Here is a 17,584-nt window from a genome sequence, read left to right as displayed (position 1 = left end):
TTAAGATCTGGTCTTGAACTATTAGTTATTAGTTTGACTTGCTTTTTTAGTGTTTGGGAACAAGTCTGGGTAATGTCCAATATTTGTATCCTTTCTGCTTTCATTGTAAATTAATTTTGTTTGCTTTCCCCTTTTCCCCTTGCCCCCGTTTTTTATTTTTTTTTAACCAGACTATAGATGCCATGGACCCTTGGGAAGATCTCACTGAACTTGGTTATCATCTCACTGAACTGCCGGTAGAGCCACACCTTGGTAAAATGGTGTTGTGTGCCGTAGCTTTGAAGTGCCTGGATCCTGTTCTTACCATTGCTTGTGCTCTTGCCTACCGAGACCCCTTTGTCCTTCCTGCGCTGGCCTCTCAAAAGCGTGCAGCCATGCTCTGCAGGAAACGTTTTACTGCAGGAACATTTAGTGACCATATGGTGCTTCTCAGGGCTTTCCAGGTATTGCCTCGTTTCAGTAATCACACATCAAAGTAAATGATGTACCAATCAAGTTGGATATAGAATGGTAGACTATGATTAAGTCCTTAGACAAGAAATTTTTTATTTTTACCTAGTGGCTTTACTGTATATTGGACTCGTAATTTAGTGATAGAACACTTTTTGTCTCATCTTTTGGTGATATGATTGGGTTAAATTCTGAATGTTACAGCAAGGTACCCCTTTATATCCTGCTACACGGGTAACTTAAAATAATGATCTTAACATAATAATCTTTATAATAATATAATAATAACATATTGGTCATTAGGTTAGGGAATGGGTAAAGAGAATATAGTATTTAACCAGAAAAAAAAAAATCTGGTTTGCTACATTTTCTTTCTTTCGAAGTGGTTTGTACCGTCATTTTATTGATGTGAATGTATTTTTTTAAAAAAAACGCTTTTTTTTTAATTTTACATAATCAAATTAATAGGCAAATGTTCAAAAATTATCTTTTACAGGCGTGGCAGAAAGCACGCAGTGATGGCTGGGAGAGAGCCTTCTGTGAAAAGAACTTCCTGTCTCAAGCCACAATGGAAATCATTGTAGGAATGAGAACGCAGTTGCTTGGCCAGCTTAGGGCCTCAGGTAATAGCTTGGAAAAAGTTGTAATGTAGTTTTAGAGTCAAGTTTATACAAACTGTAACAAGAATAGTGTTCACTTGTGTGATTTTTTCCTTCCTTAATTTGAAACAGTGTGCATCCATGCTGGGCATGGTGGAGGTGCTAGAGTGAGAGAGTATGGCTGGGGAACAGCTGATCTAGCTGAAAGCACCCTGGTTGTTCAGCATGCCACTGGCTTTCAGTGTGAGATATGTTTCCTTGGATTTTTCTGTTCTAGTAAATTGTTTCCATAGGAATTTGTTAAAAAACAGTTCAGACCCCAGGTTCTGAGGCAGAGTCAGTTAATTTCAGCTCTAGCTGGATGACCCCAGAGAGGGACCCTGAACAAAGAAATCACTGGGCCTTTATACCCTCACAGTGTGTGCATATAATCTTCACGTGCCCTACATGTGCCTCACACACTCCTCTTGGTCCAATTTATGGTCTGGGATCTTCTAACGCCTCATTGGTTTCTTTCTCCATGTCCACATCATCAGGCCATTAACTGCTCTTATCTCCCAGCCTGGGCCAACCTTGGGCCCCTCTAGGGTCTTAACTGTTACCTGAAAGTATCTCTTCTTTCCTCCCCTGTTTAGTTGTTCATGCCAACAGAGTTCATTTAAAGTTCACCTACACCAGATTTTGAGCAGGGCCCCCTCATGCTAAGCTATCTGGAAGTTACAATTAGACTTAAACCTGCACAATTAAGTTCTGATATTCTATGAGTAAACTAACTTTAAACCACAATAGGAATGTCTTAGTGTTAGTATTGTAAAAAGTAATTATATTGTATGCAAGTATAAAAGCTCTTCCCAGGAAGGATTTCAGTGTAGTGGTTTCTTCTTGATTCTGTTAAGGTTAGTAGTCATGAAAAGTACAACTAATTTGTAGTTTATTTCACTTTTTTTTTCCCAATTCCTCTTGAGAAGCAAAGAAGTAGATCTTAAGTACAAGCAAGTATAACACAATTTTTATGTCTTCTTTCTTCAGGTTTTGTTAGAGCCAGAGGAGGAGCTGATATCAGAGATGTTAATACTAACTCTGAAAACTGGGCTGTAGTTAAAGCTGCCCTAGTGGCTGGGATGTATCCAAATCTTGTGCATGTAGACAGAGAAAGCCTGGTTTTGACTGGACCAAAGGAGAAGAAAGTGCGATTTCATCCTACCTCTGTGCTTAGTCAAACTCAGTATAAAAAGGTAAAATCACTTAACTTTTTAGAAAATACTGTTTTCTGGCAGCCTATAGAATGAAGAAGTGGAGTTGGTTGATTTTTCCAGTATTTCAGTTAGTTCTTCCAAATGGAACACAACAAAATGTTAAAAAGAAAAAGCTAGTTATAAAAGCGTTTTCAAGATGTAACAATCTGTGCTCATAACAGCAGGAAAAAGTTCTGCTCTGAAAGCCTTTTTTTTTTTTTTGAGATGCTTTTTTATAGCAAAATACTTTGTTTCAGAGTGTTTAAGATAGTTTGGTAGTCTGGTTGAATTTCCTTGTGCTTTTTTTATTTGCATGTGTATATAAATATGCATTTATTCTACATATATAAAATAAGCATTACATTAAAATTGATTTTAATTAAACAGAGGATGAAATAGCCTAGTCTTATTTGCTCTTTCACAGATTCCCCCAGCAAATGGCCAAACTGCAGCTGTTCAGGCACTCCCAACAGACTGGCTTATATATGACGAAATGACGAGAGCTCACAGGATAGCGAACATCAGGTGCTGTTCTGTGGTAACACCTGTCACTGTGGCACTCTTCTGTGGACCAGCTAGATTACCAAGTAATGCTTTGCAGACATCTTCATCCTTTCGAGGTATACTGGAGCCTGGATTTGGAGTATGGGATATACTAGTAGGTGGTGTGGAAGGCTTATTTTTCATATATATTTTCCACATATATTGGCTAATTCTTAAAACAACAGAGCTATGGTTCCTGTAGCTCTTCAAGAATAGTTTGTAGTCTCTGTAATAAATGTCTCTGCTTTATGAATCCTTGTACATTCATATCTATAAATTACACTTAGTTCTATAGTCTCAGAAGTTACGGTATAGTTTGTAAAGAAATAAAAAATGCAAACAAAATGTCTAATGACAGTACTAATGCTGAGAAGTGTAGTATGTATGTCTTTTTTTCTTCAGCCTAGTTTATTTGATTCTTTGAACCAAATTATTCAAACAATAATTAGCTGCAGTCAATATGGCAAATAGTCATATTGCTTCCAGCTGACACATGCATTTTAAAGAATATTTTCTACTGATAACTTTTAATGACAGTTAGCTATACTATTAACTAGAAGCAATAAAGAATGTATCAAAATTTTCTTTTTTTCATGATTAAGTGGAATGCTGTAGGAGTAGAAGCAAAAATAATCTATCCTGCTGTCAGTTCTATAGAAATACTAATTTGAATCAAGAGTCCAAGATATTTTTGAAGCTTTCTCGTCTTGCTCTTAAACTGTTACTCTTAAAATAGTATTAATGATGATTGAATTGCACTTTGGGAAAAAAAAAAGGGAATCCAAAATAGCCATGTGCATATATAATTTTTTTTTCCCTAATGGGTCTTTAAATATGCTGTTTTACTAGGAAATAAAGCATAGAGCAGTGTGTGGTTTTACGAACAACTTCAGGCAAAAGTTTGATAGTGGCTTGTTGATATTGATGATGGTACATGAGTGAGTCCTATCACATCAATACAGGTGTTTACTGACATCAATACAGGTGTTTACTGACTTGGGCCCTTGGCAGGTCTGGCTGCTTCTGTTCTGCTAACTGAAGCAAAGACTTTCACTGAGGTGTATTTGCAGAAGTTAAAAAGTGTGTTTACAAACATTTACATTTTAAAATAAAATTTAAGAAGAAAATTGTTGCTGCTAATACAGTAGTGTTCAAGTTTTTGTATGTAAATGTAAATAATATAGAGGTGTTAATGCATCTTTTGTATTTAATTCAGGGGGTGGGGTATCTAATGAGAGCAGTGACAGTGAGATGGAGGACAAAACAACTGCTAATTTATCACTACTGAAGCTAGATGAGTGGCTCCATCTCAGACTGGACCCTGAAGTAAGTAATGTGTCATTTCCATGTTGGTTACACATAGAAGGATATTTATGTTAAATCATCCTAAAAAGATTTGTGAAACATCTGAGTAAAAAAGAATTTTCTGTAAGAATGGTCTGTTTGAGTCTCTTGAATTTACATGACAGTGTACTCTGAGTTAGCCTTTATTTCATGAGTTGGTTAAGAAATAGATCAACAGGGGCTCAACCCCCTTTTGCCCAGACTAGTCTATTCTGTGAATTCATGTATTCAACATCCAAGTTTTAAGGTTTCGTAACTTACGACCCATAACTCTCAATTCTTGCACATATGAGCAAAAAAGAATAAAAATTATTAGTTACCTAGCCAGCAGTAAGAGTGCTCATTCTTCTTCCTCTGTCATGATGTGGGTGTCCCCTGTATCACACTGGGAAGCAGGAAAGACTCAGCATTAGATCTGCTTCAAAAGTGCTTTGGGTAAGCTGATGTGTTATACTTTCCAGCTTGGCAGTTTGGTCCATTTCCATAAGTTAGCAGATTCTAAAGAAGATGCCAGATAAAAGATAATGGCTACAGGGATGAGCAAGCTGCAGGTGGTAGTGGCTGTATAATGACCCTTCTGTATTGCCTGTGTGGTGCTCCCAGCACACATCAGACCTTAGCATAAGCTTGGTTAGCCAAAATCTGAGCGGGAGTTGGAAGAACAGTCCCAATGGCATATTGTATATTTCCTTCTCAGAGGATGACTAAAGTTGGATCAAAATGGAGCACCTGAAACTGGAATTGCTGAAAGAAAATTGTTGTGAGATTATAGAAAAATAATCAAAAAACCTCAGCCTTTGAAGACAGAAGTTTTCAGGTCATTGAGAAGTGCCTGTGGTAGGAGGTAGAGTAACTCAGAGCTCTTTTCCATAAGGTATGACTGAAGAGCATAGGAATACAGACTGAGTGATAGAAAAGGCATAAGACATGAAAAGATTAGGGTTTTTTAAAAAAAAAAGATTAATTTTTAAAGTGAAAAATAAAAAATGCAGTGTGTTTACAATACAATTTTAAATTATGTGCAGAGCTATGTGAAATGTTTTAAAAATTATCATACACCTGATGAAAGAAAAGGTAACAGCGTAGTTTAAATGTGGGGGATTTTCCCCCTCTCTGGGACCTTAGTCTTGCTTCTCAGTCTGTCAGAATGCCAACTGCTGCCTGGTAGGAAAGACTAGGGTACTCTTTTCCTATTTAATCTAATTTTAATTAGTCTTTAACAGAATTGAAATTCCTTACAGGCTGCTGATTTGCTGTTGCAACTTAGACAGAAGTGGCATAGCTTATTTCTGCGTCATATGAGAGCTCCTTCAAAGTCGTGGTCTCAGGCTGATGAAGCAACTGTAAGAACAATTGTAGCTGTTTTAACTGCTGAAGAACAGTCTGCAGGTTTGCAGCAACCTTCAGGAATTGGTCAGAGACCAAGACCTGTGGCTTCTGAAGAACTTCCTTTAGCATCTACACGGAGGTCAGGCAACAGCAGAAAAAGTGCAGCAGAAACTGAATTCTCTGACTCCTCTAATGCTGAAAAGTAAGCTGTTGACATCTTCTAGAGACTGTAATTTATTTGCCTCTAAAAGCATGGCTTGAATTTCTGCTAATATTGAGAAGGAAGAAACGGTATAAATACAGCTGAAAGCTTTGATACTGTCTTATGCTGTGTTGTAGTTGTGATTTCATGGAGAAATATTTCATATGTATGCCTGCTGGTTAAGAGAGCAGTCAGGAATATTGACCATGAGTTGTGCTCTTTGAGAAGTAGCAGGAGAGGTTTAACTGTAACATTCAAAAATCAATGCATGATAATTATATTTTTTTAGTTACTAATATGTTTTTGAATTACTGTAATATATATAGTCATACAATAGGCTGATATATAGATAAAAATTATTCTGTGGCTGCTTGTAAAAGTTGTGGTATGTCCTGTATCTACCTTTACTTTTTAGAGTTTTAATGAAATCTACACCTCCTGCACTTCACCAGGCAAAGAAGTACAAACGAAAAAATATTTTACACTCCAAACAAACTTCAGATGACAGGTCAGATCGATCATCAGTGAAGTCTGCAGACAGCAGTAGCTATCCTAGCCCTTGTGCTAGTCCTTGTTCTCCAATATCTGGAAAGGTAAAGTTCTCATAACCATATTACCCTGCTCTTCAAAATGAATAGAACTTCTTGCTGGTATCTTTCAGCACCTATCAAGTATTGTATTGGTAAATTAAGAACCAAACTTAGATTTTCATTGTTAACAAGTGCATAATATTTCTTTCTGGAACTTAAAATCAAGTCTAAATATCCTTGTTGCACTAGTTTAATACAGTAAAATTATTATTCTCTGCAGACTTTTGAGATAAAGCTATCCAAAGTTGAAAAAAATCAGATTTTTTTTTTTTAAACTTGGTATACTAAACTGTGAAGGTGTGTACGGCACATGCACTTCTGAACCCTTTGGTTTTTGCCTTCCTCTGTTTCTGTAATAGCATACATTGGTACTGATTCTATAAGTTTTGTGTTATCTGCCTTATTACAGCTGCTTGGGTGTTTGGGTTTTTTTAATGATTATTTTTAACAAAGCACACATTTTTAATTAGGTTATTGTCATAATTCTCTCTGTATACTTGAATAGTAAACTGCAGTAATACTAAACAGATCACTGAGGGGACAACCCATAGCTCTTTTCACCATGGACTCATTGGAAAATTTAGTAATGCCTCTTAAGTCTTTCAGTTTTTAGATTCAGCCAGTGTTAAAGAGAAAACTTCATGTTTCCTGAAGATGGAATACGAGTAGTGTGCTGCAGGCTACAGTCCAGGATGATTAATTTTGTGTGGAACTGCAGGTCCATCAGACCTTCAAAGAATTGTAATTACTAAGCTATTCAGGCCTGTTCTACTGTACTTGCTTCCTGCCCCTCATGAATGAATTACTATGTTGAAAAGTGCTTAAAAATGTAAAATAGATGTGAAAATCAATTCAGACAGGAACAGCTGATAGATTCTATGTTTCTTGTATAATCTGGAAGAGGAGAGGAGGAGCGCAGTGAAGGGATTTCTGTCTTTGTGTGTGTAAAACTTTAGAACAAAGGCTGGTTTATTTTATTGTATTTATTAATTTATTTTTTCTAGTATTCCAAATCTCCTTCACCAAGACAAAATATGCCAGTTCGGTACTTTATAATGAAAAGTAGCAACTTGCAGAACATTGATATTTCCCAGCAGAAGGGTATATGGTCCACTACACCAAGTAATGAGCGAAAACTGAATGGAGCCTTTTGGGAGAGCAGCATAGTTTACTTAATATTTTCTGTTCAAGGGTCTGGACACTTTCAGGTGAGTTCGTAGCTAATACTGAATATTGGCTGTGGTTAATGTTTTAAGAGGGTGCAGCAAATGCCTATGTATAGTATGGAGGGCTTTCCTTATGACTCCTGACCTGATAAGTAGAGTAGGATGCCAATGGCTCTGGTTGTTGAGGAAAGAGTGCTTCATTCTTCTCTGAAATAGACTGTTTTAACTAACTCAGTTTGTCCCTCAAAGGCTAAGACTAAATTGCATCCAAACATAATGAATCAGAATAGGCTTTATACCCTATATAAATGCTTTCAAACTACAATGAAATAAGTAAATAAAAAAAATCCACAGAAAGCAAGTGATTGCTGCTCTTTTCTCTGCATACCAAAATAAATATTATAAGTGAACAAACAGTTACAAGTCACAGCTTTCTAAAGTCAGCAAACTCTTAGATGGCTTTCTTACAGATTTTAATAAAAACTGTTCTGCCTGAATTGTGGTTTGTAAAAGTTAGAAAACTGGGAAGCATGGCCATGATTCTTCCAGAGCTGTGTCTTGACTTCATATTTAGTGAGGTATTTGTCAACAATTCATTGACAGATTTGTGGCCAGTTTAAAGTTACATTTGACCTGGTAGTGCAAAATTGCAGGTTAGCTGTGTTGGAGAGTCAGCTAAACTCAATTGTTCCAGGTAAAGAAAGTTCAATTTACCTCTTTACATATAAACTATTTATAGAAGTCAGCTGAATTTAAAATCTAATGAGCCAACCCAAATACAGCTATCTTGGCAGTACTGCTGGAGGATTGCAGTGAGATACACATACAACGATTTGGCAAATGCAGTGTAATATTGAAAAGTAATTTTCAGCATGCCAGTTGATGCTGAAAATAGGCAGTTATGTTGGTGCTCTTAGACAAGGAAGCTGGGAAGGAAAGACACACCGAAGTCAGGATGTGGGTGGTTGATAGTGCCTTGCCCTTCCAGTTTTGACAATGTAGTAGACCTTTATGAGAATGTGAGATTAACTTCTCTAATAATATTCTCTTATCCCAGGTGTCTCTTTTCTTTCTGCCTTTATTTTTCCTCTGTTCCTTTTGTTAATTTTCATTGAAGTCTGGCTTGAGCTATCTAGGACTGCATGTCTTACAGCAACAGTATATGCTGGTAACTTACATAGTGCACTGCTGCATCTCTTGGACTCTTATATCACAACTGGCATAAATTTGCCTAAAGGGCTGATACATTGTGGCCTTGGTTTATTTTTGGTTTGTTTATGGGGGTGTGTTTTTAAGAGTTGTCCTTAAATATGCAGCCTGGGATTTGTGGTTTCTTTCATTTTGTTTCTGAATATTTGTCTTGCTGGAACTTCTTTCCACTTCATTGAAGGAGGAACTAAAAGCAACTTTGACTTCTGTCTTTGAAGAACAGCTGCACTCTTCTAATTCTATATGAAAGTTTGTTAACAGAGAGGGAACAGGGGAAGGAAGGAATAGATTTGCTCTAGAAGTACCTACAAGTAACAAGGAGTAGCTAATGGACTATTCTGTATTAGAACATTCATCTTGATTCCTTGCACTTCAGATGTTTTTACAACACCTTTTCAGCCTCTGTTACAAAGCTTAAAAAATCTCCAATGGTAATTGTGAGAGTGAATTCAGAGACGTTCTTTGTGGTCAAACTCTAGAAGATATATTTTAGGTGGAAAAAGCCAAATGATACTTCTAACTTTCTTGATGTAAACATTTTAGAAGTCCACTAATTTATTTAATTCCAGCATAAATAGATATGCTCTCTTTATGTCTGTTCTTACATATTTAAATTTTTGTTCCAGGGTTTTGCTAGAATGGATTCAGCAATAGGGTATGAGAAAAGTCAAGACTGGGGATCTGCTGGTTTTGGAGGTGTATTTAAGGTGGAGTGGATCCGAAAAGAAAGCATTCCTTTTCAGTTTGCACACCATTTGCTCAACCCTTGGAATGACAATAAGAAAGTACAAATAAGCAGAGATGGCCAGGTAATAATATTCTCTTCTGAAGTCTTTACTTGGTAGAATTGTGTATCGTTTATTAACTTGTTCAGCCTTGACGTTCATCTCAACTGTCCTCATATATCTGTTAATCTGAATCAGAGTTCATTGATCTGCACTGTACCTTTTGCTAATGGAGAATTACTGTTGAACTAGTAGAAACATCGGATAAAATAAAAGAAGTTTATTACTTAATTTGTATTTAAAAAAAACCAGATAATTTAAGTCTGGATACATCAACAAATGAATGTTTGAGGGTTTTTTTAATTTCAGAGGTTTGTTCCATATTTGGTTCAGATGTGTTCCCTGAAATAATCTGTCACACCCAAATAACTGTTCATAATTAGAGCTTAGAGTTTTCTGTAAAACCTGAAGAGAATCTTGATATTTGAGATGGAATAAAGCTTAGGGCTGTTCTCCACTTTGTTAAATCTAAATTCAACTACAAAAAGACGGAAAAGAATTGGCACAAGTGTTCTCTGGCAGTTTCTGTGTTCTCCTCAGTCCCCTCCCAAAACATATCGTTGGTACAACATTGCAGAGCTAAACTTCTTGTATTGTCTTCTCACTGCTTCCCCAAAACCTCTCCAGTTGTGAGAACGAGGAAAGGAGCATACTGCAAGAACAAGGACAGGAATGTAGCACATGCTGTAGTTGACAGTACTTCTCTTGTAAGTGGCTCTTAAGACCTAAAGAATCTCAATGAGCCTAAAAACAAGTGGTTTATATTGGTTTATATGATTCCACCAAGAGCCACTGTATGACCTGTGACCTGCCTTTCCACGTTCTCCACCACACTTGATTGAATTAAACTTAAAAGATGTAGAGAATGATAATCTTTAGGTAATGAGAAAGTGACATGTGGAAGGTATGAATTCTGTGGTGGATCTGTTTTTGTATATGATGGTGATGTGTTCACTGGGAATTCTCTTCATGAGAACTGACACCTTGCAGTGAAGGAAAAAAAAACCAAACAGCCTGTAGGCCAGGGTTGCTTATGGAAGTTTTTAATCTCCTGGTGAGAGCCTTTCCTGTGTGTGGAATTCTAATGTACTCAAGGGCAAAAGGAACGACCTTTTTCAGAAAGGTTGAAAGCGTTCACTGGCAACCTCTTCTAAGAATTTTGTAATTAATCATTCTTCTGTGTCAGTAGTAGCAGTGTTATAAGTTCTCTAATTTCCTGATCATTTCTAGGAGCTGGAACCACAAGTTGGAGAGCAGTTGCTGCAGCTTTGGGACCATATTCCTTCAGCAGGAAAAAACTCAACTGATTAAGCATGTCAGATAATGTGATGGAGGTAGTTATTTCATGCATTGTTTTCTGGTTTTATGATAGAGGAAAAGATGTCTACATACAGTGTATTGTTACAGTACTGCCTTTCGCTTGTAGGTTGTGGAAGAGCAGTTGCACTTGGGACTAATTCTCTTCCTTTTGGTTTCTTTTAGCTTTGGTTGTTGGAACATCAGCTCTAACCACAAGAACCAGCAGTGTGTCTACAATATAAAGATGAGGAAGAAGGTGGCACAACAGATTCCTGAAGCTGCTAGTCATACTGTGCAGCTAGAGTGGAAAAATGAGAGGGAATTATGTTGGTTTCAGTGTTTCCTTGTCTTAACAAGTGTCAATAACATTATCCACCAATCTGTTTTTGACTGAATTATTTTTTCTACAGTAGCATCCAGTAGATATTTAAAAACATGGTAAAGTTCAACTGATTTTGAAACAATGCAACACCTGTAAGTTATTCTTGGGTTTAAAGTAGCGCAGCAGACTGTTTAAACACGCAGTTTACATTTAAAGACTTCTCCAGTAAAATCCAGTAAAATATGTGAAAGAAACAAGTGTAATGTTAATTAACCAATCTTGCAGTTTGCGTAAAAGAAATAAATTGAGAATAAATGGCTCCAAATAGATTAGAGGATTCCATAAGTGTTTGTATGGCAGTGCAAATTTCTATATGACAGTGCAAGAGAGCAGGATATATTCATACAAACACTTAGACAGCTGGAGAATATTATTTTTTAATTTAAATTCATGAGACTTTTGAGTGTGGGTTGGTCCAGTGGTGTTTCCAGTTTCAAATATTTTTTGCCTTTAAGAAGTACTCACACTTGGATAAGCTGGAACAGTCTTTCAGAGACCTGTTGCCAAATGGCAGTCTAATAGTTCACTAACTTGGGCATTATTAGAAGATTTTTACTTCTTTTATAAAAAATAAAAAATAATTAGCAGTACCACTTCTGTCATCTTTCAATGTAATTCATACTTCCTTTCTATACCTTGTCTTTCAAGTTCTTTTCTTTCTTCCATACTACTGTTGTTTTGCTTTATTTCGCTTTTCCGTAGTCTTTAATGTACTGTACTATAAGGCTGGTATAAATTCAGTCTGTTTATTGTCAGCACTATGTTTGTGGTCATTCTCAGGTTAAGAGCTTTTTCTGCTCCTGAGCCGCTACTTAGTTTCTCACAGGATATTCTCACAAATATACCCTGTATATTTGTTCTTGCATTCTGTGTAGTGACTTCCATACGTAAACTGTCGGTTTTAGTAGGTTTACTGCCTAGACTAGCAGGGTCTATGTAATGCTGTAATGCCTAATGCAGTGTTTCTGGAGATGGTGCACACAAGGGAGCTGTGAGGCTCGTGTTACCTTTTTCAGTACTTGCAGACCTGTGCCCACAAAGAAATCTGGGGTGTATTGCCCTGTATAGGATTACGGGTCCCCATGCACTGCAAGGACAGAGCTGGCACCGAAGGAGAGCAAGGGCAGGCGTAGTGTTTGGTTAAGGAGCCTGAAGAGGGCTTCTGCAGCTTGTTGATAAGAACAGTCCAGCCAAGGACTTTGCATTCCTCAAGGGCATTGTCTGGTGTAGCTCTCTTGTTTGGAGAAGAGATTGTACCCTGCTACCTGAGTCACAGCCACAGTCATGTAATTTTTGGCATGCCCAGATGTTATGTCTCACCCAGTCTTGGAGGATTATTTGACTTGCTCTTGTTACAAGCCAGGTAACTGTACTACTGATCTGTATTTTTGCCTGTACTGTTATTTGGAGGTGGACTGTTTATCCCTTAAGCTGTTGGTCTGGTATTTGTAACCATATTCTGTAACCTGGCACAGCTACCTTAAGCCCTTACACTCTGGTGTTAGAAGTCGGATGTGATACACTGCATCATGGGCAGCCCTGACCCTGTAGCAGGTGCCTCAGTTGATTACTTTGGGACTTTGCCATGCCCATGCATGTCAGATTCTACTTTGATTAGGGCAAGTCAGATGGATGGAAACACAAAGGAGAGTTCCCCTTATATCTTTGAGAGATACTGAGTAGGATTTGAAGCAGTGCAGTTTACTACCTACAAAAAGATCCATCCCTTACCCAGCAAGACCCTGGGGCTGTGATAGAGGAGAAGGCTTTTAGCCCCTGTCTGTGTTAAAAGCCATCAAACTAATGTGGGGAGCAATGCGTGATCCTCCAGGTAACAGTATCTGCCTGTGAAACATTTGATCATTGTCTGGAGGCTGTGGAAAAGGAAATTTCTTTATGTAGAGTCCCAGAAGACAGGCATAATACTTCATCTGATTCAGGTTCAGACGATGCTGTGTCAAGTTCCTCCCAAACTGAGGACTTGGTAATCTAACCAATTGTTAAAACAGAATGTGATGCTTGACAGGTGCCACCACACGCTCTTTCACAAGCACTGATGTAACCGAACTAAGTGGATGCTGTCACAAATCTGTTACTGTAAACTATTTAAGCTGGCTGGCAAATATGTTACACAGCGGATGGAGGGCACCATCTGAGTTTCAGACTGGAAAGCCTGGAGTCTCACTTTGGGGTCTGGGATCCAACTACAGTTTCCAGCAGGAAGTGCAGATACTCTCTTCCAGGCAGCGCTAGGACATGTTCAGAGAAGTACCCCAAAATGATTGAGGACCCCTGGGCCGGTCCCACAGATTTGGATTGAGTTTGGCCAGGGTGGTCATCAGTCATGCTTTAGAAGTAGCACCTGTGGCAGAGGAACATTGTGTGGACATTGTCCCACATGTTCAATAAGTGCCTGCTAATCAAAAAAGGTCCTGGTCCACTTGGAGCACATTTCAATAGGCACTGGCCTTACAGGCACAGCAACCAACCTCACATGGGCCCATCTCTTACAAAAGTTAGTGTCTGGAGAACAGATCTAGTGGACTTTTCTTGATGTTACTGAAGCATTTGAATGTTCATCTGTAAGGACATAATTCTGCTTGCTTTTAAATGATTTGAAAGAAAAAGCTTCGAGAAGCTTCCCTCTGATCTCTGTCATTGGATGATAAGTGTTATGGCGACCTTGCTTTCTCAGAGAGACTCCTTTATTTTCTGCATTGTCATCCATACAAATTTAGTAGGTTTCATCTAGTAGAAATAAGGACATCTTTATGGCTAGCCATCACTTCAGTTAAATTGTTGCAAAATGTCTGTACAGTTATTTCACTATGGAGCAATTATTTCCCGATAGTTCTTTCTGCAGAATCCTCTGCTCTAGTTTCATGTTGTGTCTGTAAGACCACAGCTTTGAATGTTTTGGAAAACCACTCCTTACAGCCATCAAGCACCTTCTGGTTTCCTAACCTTGTGTATTGACATTCTCTGTTTTCACTTTGTATCACCTGGGTCCCTGAAGAGACAGATCTTGGTAACCATGTGTCTGATGTTACCAACCGTATCATACCTGGAAAAACTTCAGGGCTGCACCTCTGTACTGGGATTTTTAGGGACACCTCATCTGGCTGATCATGACTGAGTGTGATTAAACACACTCAGTGAAGTGAAAACTAAAGCAGGATGAAGGCCACAGAGGTGAATGTATCTGAAAAGACAACTTTTATCTGTGACGACAAATGGAAGAAATAGCCCATTGCCATCTTCTGTGCAACAGTAAAAATCCCATCTTGGAGGTTGTAAGCCAGGAGTGATTTACTCTGCTTTAAAGTAAATGAAGTTCTTGCAAGCTAGACCATTGCCCATAAACACTGGAGTGAGGAGAAAGGAAATATAAATGGAGGACAGCCACAGGTTTGCAAATTTTTTTCATACGTGAAAACTTAGCAGTACTGATTCAGGGCAATTCTTGTCATGTTCCTCAATGCAGCAGGTAAGATCTTTGCCAGTGGCTCATGAGAAAACGCTGAGATGTGCTGCCTTCTCTGGAACATATTTCTGAAAATAGGTAAAAGCGGCAAGCTGTTTTGCCACAGGCAGAATTTGGTTCCTTTTGCTAGGAACAAAAGTAAGTTTGTTAAGTATTTTTTGAGGTTTTTTTTTGTTAAATATTTTACTTTTATAAAAATCTTACATTTCTATTGGTTATTTGTTGCAACTACTTATTCCAATATTTGCTTTTTTAAATTTTTTTTGCCACTATTGAACTGGTATAATTTTTGCTCCATCATCCCAACAGCTATGAAGACATTTCCTCTGGTCCTTTTGGGTTTATTTTCTACTGTGAAATTTTTTGCAGTTTCTGTCGAAATGAAATCACAGCTCATAACTGGCAGATTTCTCTGAGCTGATTGGATCAGTCCATAATTACCCTAAGGTGCTTTGTCTTTAAAGCGAATTAGTGTGGTTTCTGCGATTACTAATTTTCCCCCCTTTTTTTTCTCATGTGGAGCTGAAGTGATTGTCCCAGAGCAACCACTTTCTAGATGTATTCAGTCACTGTCTGAATGACATTAGCTGTTAAAAGAAATTTTTGTCACTAGGCTCTCATCTCCATCTGTTAGATACAGATGAATTATGATACCTAGTAGCTTGATCTTGGTGCCTTAAAAGAGAGACCCCATAAAAAGTAATCCCTGGGCAATTATGCACTTGCAATCTAAACTCCCCATCCCTCATGTGACAGTCCAGACCCACACCATTATTAGGGTGTGGGGTCTTTTTGCTCTTTGTTGCCTCACTGTTTTGTTACCAAGTGGTTGCTATGTGATCCCCTTCACATCCTCTTAGGTTGGTTTTGGTAGGGGTGAGTTCTGTAGTCCATGGTACAATCTGGTTGTTGCAGTTCATAGACCGTGATCTCTGGGTTGTCCGGTCCAGCTATTAATTTTTAACTAATATTTGGGGGATAACCATTTCTATTATAACTGTTGTTAGTGTTCATATTGTTAACTCCAGGTTTCACTATGATCCGTCTTTGACTTAGACATACTCAACATATATAGTTTAGATAAAGTTCAATTTGTGGCTTAACAACTCTAGCTACTTCTGTCAAGCAAGCACTTAGCTACTTTCAAATAATACAAAATTTTAAACATTAGTAGTTTGTCTCCTGTTGCTCTACATCTTTCTTCTAGCACTTAGATGCACTGTTACCTTTCCTGTGGATCGTGCTATGTTGCTTTCAGCCTTCTCTCAGCTGTCTCTGTTGCATCTTCTAACAGGTACCACAGGCCAGAAAGTAGGTGATGCTGCTCTGGATTAAAAGCTTTATTTGTTGTTTTGATTCTTTTGACAGATGTTGAAAGGGTGTTGCCTAGATCAAAAGTGTAAATCTGGGTTTAAAGACAAATCATGAAAGTAGACTGAGGGAATACCCTCAGTAGAGAATAAAAATTAAGAGTCCTGAAGATATTAAAAAGCATGCCCATAATTAAATCAGGCAATTCAGAAAGGTTGTGTTTTATTTGTGTCAAGCCCAGAAGGAGTTTTAATGCTAATTTCATACCTTGGGGATGTGAAATCATTATTTTTTGCCTTGTGTTGTAATAGTGCATAGCTCTGAGATTCACAAGCTGATCTTGTAAGTTTGCCTATGTGAGTGGGCATATTGTATTTGGTACTGTTGATATATGAGCAAAGGTTGTAGCTTGAGGCTCTTAAATAATATACCACTTTGTTCTATCCATATGGAATGTCTGGGGAAGCCTAGTAGCAGTCAAATAAGATTAAGAAATAGGGAACAAAACACAATTGCCAAAATTGCTACTATATGAGGATGTTCTGGACACTGGGCAGAAACTGTGAATGAAATTGAATGAAAATAGATTTAATAACTTCTGCTCTTGTAAACCATATTGATAATCTGTTTTAAAAGCAAGCTGTGTGGAAATAGATAGTGACTCTCTGTGCACCGACAAGCTTTCTGTGAATTTTAGCTTATAGTGTGTCTAGTTAAGAGCACAAAACTTCCTTTCTTTGATTGTTTTGATGAGTCTTTTCAGATTAAGCATTTCTTTTCATACTCATGCTTCTTGTATTAGTTTAAGTGCAGTTAGTAATGAAGAAATCTGTCTTGCAACTCAACAATTTCAGCATTTCAATGGCTGCTGCTTTCAACAGCTTATCCACTGCTAAGTTCCAACATGCCCTAAACCAAAGTACAAAATAAGATTTCATTGCTGTAAGAGAACTGCTGTGCTCTATTCATAGCTTTTTTATGAAAATGGGATCTACTTTTTATTCTAGGGCAGGCCTAGGGAGTAGAGCAGAAGTACCAACCTAGGAGGAAGAGAAAAGAGAAAAGGGCCACAGGACACCTCACAAACAGGCTGTGAAGCTTCCGAGAGACCCATGGACTGATGCTTTAGCTTATTTTCCTGATTACCTGGTTGAATTTTTCTGATTTACCTGGTTGACTGGAACTGTTAATATGTATGTGGTGTAGGTTTCATGTGTGAATTTTGCTGGTCTTCTCTCTTCAGAGGCACTGAGAAAATATGTTGCAAAGTTCCGTGGCCTAGCTTGGACATCAGAGGACTGCAGTAGCCGTAGTCATAGTGCTCCTTAGTCTGAGGTTGAGGTAAGGTTTAGCTGCCTAGTTCTGCTTTTGTTTCTCTTTAGAGCATTGAAGCTGGATGAGATCAGAAAGTGATTAAAAAACTGCACCATGCTGTGTTTCCCAGGTGAAGTAGACAGAATTTGCTGTGTTGTCTCTCTACTCAAAAACTGCAGAAAACATGCTTTTGTCAGACTTGAAACCTAATGGGAATGTGCCAGTTCCCATTTAAAAGTCAGGACAATTTTGATTGAACAGGCACCCTGTTTTAACACTCCTAGAAAGGAAATACTGCTGAAAAGGGGAAATTTTAACTTCCCAGGCACATCATCAGTAAGT

The 17,584-nt window shown here is 37.9% G+C and overlaps 1 protein-coding gene across 2 annotated transcripts in view; it reads left to right on the top strand.

The window, feature by feature from the left end:
- Window positions 1–16,375, top strand: part of LOC116780354 (3'-5' RNA helicase YTHDC2) — a 42,345-nt gene extending 25,970 nt beyond the window's left edge. For both annotated transcript variants that reach the window (XM_032675250.1, XM_032675251.1), the window contains exons 20-30: window positions 171–443; window positions 947–1,073; window positions 2,079–2,284; window positions 2,709–2,904; window positions 4,044–4,153; window positions 5,413–5,702; window positions 6,118–6,295; window positions 7,297–7,500; window positions 9,294–9,476; window positions 10,683–10,786; window positions 10,935–16,375. In XM_032675250.1, coding sequence (XP_032531141.1) covers window positions 171–443; window positions 947–1,073; window positions 2,079–2,284; window positions 2,709–2,904; window positions 4,044–4,153; window positions 5,413–5,702; window positions 6,118–6,295; window positions 7,297–7,500; window positions 9,294–9,476; window positions 10,683–10,763 — 1,848 coding nt within the window. In that variant the 3' untranslated portion in view covers window positions 10,764–10,786; window positions 10,935–16,375. The remainder of the gene's footprint in view (window positions 1–170; window positions 444–946; window positions 1,074–2,078; window positions 2,285–2,708; window positions 2,905–4,043; window positions 4,154–5,412; window positions 5,703–6,117; window positions 6,296–7,296; window positions 7,501–9,293; window positions 9,477–10,682; window positions 10,787–10,934) is intronic.
- The last annotated feature ends 1,209 nt before the right edge of the window (window positions 16,376–17,584 follow it).

The sequence above is a fragment of the Chiroxiphia lanceolata genome, chromosome Z (genome assembly GCF_009829145.1).
Source record: "Chiroxiphia lanceolata isolate bChiLan1 chromosome Z, bChiLan1.pri, whole genome shotgun sequence".
In the NCBI taxonomy this organism is placed as follows: Eukaryota; Metazoa; Chordata; class Aves; order Passeriformes; family Pipridae; genus Chiroxiphia; species Chiroxiphia lanceolata.
This window is presented reverse-complemented; position numbering and strand designations above follow the sequence as displayed.